Source organism: Octodon degus, unplaced genomic scaffold, assembly GCF_000260255.1.
Source record: "Octodon degus isolate 3935 unplaced genomic scaffold, OctDeg1.0 scaffold00123, whole genome shotgun sequence".
Taxonomy (NCBI): domain Eukaryota; kingdom Metazoa; phylum Chordata; class Mammalia; order Rodentia; family Octodontidae; genus Octodon; species Octodon degus.
In genome coordinates, this window is record NW_004524699.1 from 7,139,228 (window position 1) to 7,145,606 (window position 6,379).

Consider the following 6,379-nt stretch of genomic DNA (forward strand, 5'->3'; position numbering starts at 1 on the left):
AAAAAAAAAAAAAAAAAAAAAAAATCAGACCCAGCCTCCAAATTTAAAGGCCAAATCTAAAAAGGGCATTTTAAGTGAACAGATACTTCTAAGATAAAACAGAAATGGCAAAAAATATATATGATAAAATGTTCAACAACAATGGTCATTCAAGAAATGAACATTACAACAACACTGAGCTTCCATCTCACCCCAGAAAGAACGGCTACCATCAAGAAATCAACCAATAACAAATGCTGGAAGGGCCCTGGGGAAAAGGAACCCTTCTGCACTGTTGGTGGGCGTGCGGACTGGTAGAACCACTACGGAAATCAGTGTTAGATTCCTCAAAAAGCTAGAACTAGAGGTCCCATGACCCAACTAGTCCCCTCTTTGGTATCTTCCTGAAAGAATTAAAGCATCATACCACGCGATATATGCACACCCATGTTTACAGTGGTACAGTCTGTAATAGATAAGGCTTTTTTTTATTTTAGGGAAGGGTTTACAGGGTGTTCAGGGTCTCACTACTAGATGGGACTCGTAGTGAGCCTCCTGTTTACAGCCTCCCAAGAGCTGGGATTACAGGCATGTGCCACCATGCCCAGTCTCAATTGTCTCAGTGGCCCCAGGGGCAGGCCCAGCACGGGGATCGAATCCCAGGCCCCTAGGCCTGCTTGCAGGCCGTTTAATCCACTGAGCTATTTGGCCAGCCCTGTAATAGTTAAGTCTTGGAAACAGCCCAAATGCCCATCAACCGGTGGGTGAATGGATAAAAAGAAGCGTTTTTCTTTTCTTTTTTTAATACAATGGAGTAGCACTCCGCCATAAAGAAGGGCAAGACTGAGAAATTCCTAGGTAAATGGATGCACCTTGGGACCATACTCCTTTTTTTTTTTTTTATTTTTTTTAAACTATTAGCTGTTCATCATTCTTTTTTTTTAATTTTAATTTTAATTTATTTATTTATGTGTGTGTGTGGCCAGCTCAGCCCATCAGGGGGCGGGGCTGGCTGGCATGTGGTGCTGGGGGATTGAACTGCGGTCCCTGTGCTTTGTTTAGCTTAGCTTGTTCTAAGTAGGTGCATTAGACCACTGAGCCATCTCACCAGCCCTTTTTTTCCTTTTTGAGACAGGGTCTCGCTATGGAGCTCAGGCTGGCCTTGAGCTCGCTTTGTAGCTCAGATTAGCCCCAGTCTCAGCTTCCGTGGGCTGACAAGCATGCGCCACCACACCCAGCTTGGGACCATATTCTTAAGTGAAATAAATTGGACAGGTGTAAATATTGCATTCTCTGGTGTGAGAAATCAGGAGTGTAAATAAGGACCAAAATGTACAATAGATATTGCAAAACAGGAAGAAAAGTTCTAACGGGTTCTTTTTTTTTTTTTTTTTTTTTTTTTTTTTTTTTTTTTTTTTTTTTTTTTTTTTTTTTTTTTTTTTTTTTTTTTTTTTTTTTTTTTTTTTTTTTTCAGAACAAGGAATTGAACTCGGGTCCTTGTGCTTGCAGGCAAGGGTTTATTCTACTGAGCCATCTCCCCAGCCCAAAAAGTTCTAATGGGAAGAGGAATGGTGGCAAGGGAAGGGGGACAGGAAGGGAAAAGAAAAAAAGTAAGAAGTGAAAATGGAAACAAAGTTTTTGTAAATAAGGAAGGAAATAAGGAGGGGAAGAGGCTGAAGGGAGGTTTATAGGGAAAAAAAAAAGAATCAAGATATATCATATATAGGAACGAGGGGCCGGGGAGATGGCTCAGTGGAATTAAGCACTTCCCTGGCAAGCGCAAGAGCCTGAGTTCAATCCCCGGTTCCATAAAAACAAAAACAAACATATATAGGAACGAATCCCTATGATGAATGTGATCATTATGTATACCTAAAGTGTATCAATAAACTTTTTTCTTTTTTTTTTTTTGTGGAACCGGGGATTGAACTCAGACCCTTGCGCTTGCTAGGGAAGCGCTTATTCCACTGAGCCATCTCCCCAGCCCCACCAATAAACTTTTTTTTTTTAAATTTTATTTATTTATGTGTGTGTGTGTGTGTGTGTGTGTGTGTGTGTGTATGGCCAGCTCAGCCCACCAGGGGGCGGGCCTGGCTGGCATGTGGTGCTGGGGGATTGAACCGTGGTCCCTGTGTTTTGCTAAACTTGTTCTAAGTAGGTGCTTTAGACCACTGAGCCATCTCACCAGCCCCTCCACCAATAAACTTAATAAAAGAAATAGCTAACATTTATGACAAACCAAACCAGAACCCCTCTCCCACAAAAAAGATTAAAAACAACCAAGGGGAGCAGAGGCTGTAGAGAAAGGAGAGCGGGTTGGGGGTGTCAGAAGACCCAGGAGCAAAGCCTGAGCTCACCGGAAGCGGCCAGCACCCGCAGCGTGGGCCTGGCCTTTGCTCACCCAGCTTGCCCAGCAGCATCTGCCCCACGTCCTTGACATCGTTGTACTCGTGCAGCTGGGAGATGTGCGCCTCCAGTTCATCCACACTGTAGCCTCTGGGGAGACCGAGAGGGAGCGGGTCAACGCCTAGGCCCTGTCAGGCCTGAGCACCAGAGGCGCTCACAGATGAACACTGGACCCAGGCAGCCAGGTGGGTTTGGCCCAGGGGCACATGCACATTGTAGGGCTGCTCAGGGCTTGCTATGGGGCGCGTGGGGTGTGGATGAGCCGAGGGGACGAGTGTGAGAGGCCGGAAAGGAGCCCCAGAGCGATCCTGGATGGTGACAGTGATAGCTGCTAGCCTGACAGCTTTCCAGTGTTTAGCTCTAGGCTCCACTCAGGGGAACCCCGGCCTCCCAGAGAGGCTGCTGAGACCCCTAAGCCAATAGGACAGTTCTGTCTTTTCTGTTTCTTTCTTTTTTTAAAAAAATTTATTTATTTATTCAAAGTTTTATTGATAAACAGATAGAATGAGACAGTTTCAAACCAAATCGGTAGTACAGCTTCAACAACCAACACACTGCATATATTCTTCTTAGTGGTTAATTGCTGTACATTTTCTGTTTCTTTGAGACAGGGTTTCACTGTGCAGCCTAGGCTGGCCTTCAACTCTGAGCAATCCTGCTGCTGACGTCGGCCTCCCGAGCCCTGAGATTATAGGTGTGTGTCGCTATGCTTGGCCAGTTTTTTTTTTTTTTTTTTAAATACCTAGCTAGCATGACTAAGTCTTAGTTACCAGACACTGTAGTTAAGCACTTTTTTTTTTTTTTTTTTAATTTAGTACAGGGTCTACAGGGTCTCACTACGTAGATCGGACTTGTAGTGAGCCTCCTGTTTATAGCCTCCCAAGCACTGGGGTTACAGGTGTGTGCCACCATGCCCAGTCTCAAGCGACATCTCAGCTCACCCTGGGGGCAGGGCCAGCATAGCAGACCTGGGGATTGAACTCCTGGCCCTGCATCTGCCTAAGCAGGTGCTTTAATCCGCTGAGCTATTTGGCCGGCCCTTGTTTTTTGTTTTCTGCAGTGCTAAGGATAGAACCTGGGGCCTTGTGGGTGGTAGGCAAGTGCTCTATGACCGATCTACAGGCCCCGCAGCCCAAAATTACTTAAACCTCCCTTGGGAGCCTGGTAAGACTTACTCAGATATTAACTGGTTTATCTCCTTGTCCAGTGTGTCCCTCTTCTCCTTCAGTTTCTGAACATCAAGGTGCAAGGCGTCCTTGCTGGTTTCATCAGCCTGGCCAGACTTGGGAGATGGTCGCTGAGTGGCAGAAAAAGTCATCAACCAGACTGAGCAGGTACCCACAATTCAGAGCCTATGTGATGTCTCCTGATAGTCACTCCTTACTTCGGCTTGTGACACACTCTGGCCCCCAAGGCCTCAAAACATTTCCTCCTGCCTGGAATATGGGCGCTGGGATTGAACAGCCATCTTGGATAAGGAGGCAGAAGCCATAGGAACTGGCATCCGGCACATGCCTGTAATCCCAGCGACTCAGCTACTTGGGAGGCTGAGGCAGGAGGACTGAAGTGTCAGGCCAGTGTGGGCAATAGGAGCAGGCTTTGTCTCCAAAAAGTATTTTATTTATTTATTTTTTAAATTATTTATTTATTTATTTGTGTGTGTGTGTGTGTGTGTGTGGCCAGCTCAGCCCACCAGGGGGCGGGCGGGCTGGCATGTGGTGCTGGGGGATTGAACCGCGGTCCCTGGGCTTTGCCAAGCTTGCTCTAAGTAGGTGCTTTAGACCACTGAGCCATCTCACCAGCCCTCCAAAAGTATTTTAAAGGGACTGGAGCTGTATGTAGTAGCTCAGTGCTAGGAGGCTTCTGTGGCATGAGGTCCTGGGTTCAATCCCAATAGTGCAAAAGAAGCAAGTGTCGGATGGTAAGGACACAATAGGATAAGGTAGAGGCTTGGTCCCTGATGAGGATTTATGCCACTATATATTTATTTACTTCAATACTGGTGATTGAACTCAGGGGCACTTGACCACTGAGCCCTATTTGGACATAGGATTTCATTAAATTGCCCAGGATAGCCTCAAATTTATACTTCTCCCATCTCAGCCTCCTAAGTAGCTGACTTATAGGTGTGTGACACCACACCCAACAGAATGCTTTTCCTTTTTGTGGTGCTAGGAGTCAAACCCAGGGACTCACACATGCTAGGCAAATGCTCCACCCTTGAGCTACCCTCCAGCCCTATTTCAGGACTTCTCTCACTCTCAGGCCAACCCTGGCCTCCAATCTGACTCCACAGAATTTGTGCCGGCTCTCTTCTTTGGGGCTGTAGTTCAGCTTTGCTCTTTCTACCTCTAAAACCTGCTGAGGCTGCACCAGCTGTGCTCCACAGCTATTCTCCAGGAAGTATCTGGTGGACAGTGTGCTTGTGCTACAAGAGATGTCATCCAACGACCGGAAGTGAGTAGTGTCTGACAGAACTGGCAAAGGCCTCAGTGCAGCAGCTAGACATAACATGTAGCCGTGCCCGTGAGGCCAGGGAACACTGAGCCAAGGGCCAAAGAGAAAGCCTCAGCAAACAGCTCTTCCTGCACATGGCTCCATGGAAAGCTCGCCTCACCTCCTCAGAAAGGCCCTCTGTGATCAGACTTCCTCAAAGAATGATGTCTCCACCATCCCTTTCCTCTGTCCTGGAGTTTTATCTCACTTCTTACTACCTGACAAGTTGTTCCACAACACTGTTACAATGGAAAACGCCATGGGGCAGGGACTGGGGGTTGGGTTCTGGCTGACAGCACGGCATCTAGGCAAGACGCCTTGTACTTTAGTGCCCAGCCGGAGCAATTCTGGGACTTAGCAAAGACCCTGTCTGAAAATTAAAAGAAAGAAAGAAAAAGACCTGAGAATGTAGCTCAGTGCAAAGGCCTTGGAGTCATTTCCCAGTACTGGTAATTAAAAAAAAAAAAAAAAAAAAAAGAAGGCAAAGCACACCCTACCGTGAGAACCTGGATACCATAATTGGACATGAGGCTGGTGTGGTCTTGTTACGTAAGCAGCCCAAGCTGGCCTTAAACTCGAGATCTTCTTGCCTCAGCCTCCTAGTTGCTGGGATGACAGGCCCCCATATCTGGTTAAGGCAAAGCTATTCTGCAGGCACCCCCAACCGTCCAGAGAAAGTAAGTGCTGGAGAGACTGCAGAGTTGTGCGCACTGGGGTGACAGGAGGCCAGGACGGAAGGCTTTGAGGGAGTGGAAGAGAGAAAGGGCAGAGCTGCACCAAAACACCCATTTACATAGAGGAGGCCAGAGCACCAGGAGCCAGAGGGGCCGGCCAGGTGGGGAAAGAAAAACAGAGGCAGGGGAGCAGGATGCTGGAAGAAGAGGAAACCCAGTGCTGGGCTCCAGTGCGAGGCCACTTCAGCTCAAAGCCCCTAGCTCTGCTGCCTCCAAATCCAAGCTCTCCTTTTGGGCCTCATCTGTGATAGGAATTTTTGAAATGTATTTAGTTGAGGGTCTACTGGGTCTCATTCCACAGACTGGACTCGTAGCGATCCTCCTGTTTTCAGCCTTCCAAGCGCTGGGATTACAGGCTCGAGCCACTACACTCAGTCTCACTGGCTGTCTTAGTGCCCCCAAGGATGGGGCGCCACAGCATGCCGGGGATCCAACCCCCAGTGCCTACACCTGCCTAAGCAAGCGCGTTAGTCCGCTGAGCTATCTGGCTGGTCCAAGCCTCAACTGTGAAATAAACACGTTCACGCTTCTGCCTCAAAAATGTTGGAAAGCCTTGAGAGATGGCCTACTAAAGCAAACTGACTGCGATAAGGTGCCGAACAAAACATTATTTTAGCCTGGCACACTGGTGCACACCTATATACTCTGTACTTGGAAGGCTGAAACAGGAGGCTCTCTTGAGCCCAGGAGTTCAAGACCAGACTGGGCACATTACAGAGACCTTCATCTCTTAAAAAGACAAAAAAAACATGTATTAGTCACTT

General features: G+C 47.4%; 1 protein-coding gene across 1 annotated transcript in view; it reads right to left on the reverse strand.

The window, feature by feature from the left end:
- Swi5 (SWI5 homologous recombination repair protein) overlaps positions 1-6,379 on the reverse strand; it is a 9,892-nt gene that overhangs the window by 2,178 nt on the left and 1,335 nt on the right. The window contains exons 4-5 of the mRNA XM_023700257.1: positions 3,561-3,682; positions 2,381-2,475 (exon numbers count right to left, since the gene is read on the reverse strand). Coding sequence (XP_023556025.1) covers positions 2,381-2,475; positions 3,561-3,682 — 217 coding nt within the window. The remainder of the gene's footprint in view (positions 1-2,380; positions 2,476-3,560; positions 3,683-6,379) is intronic.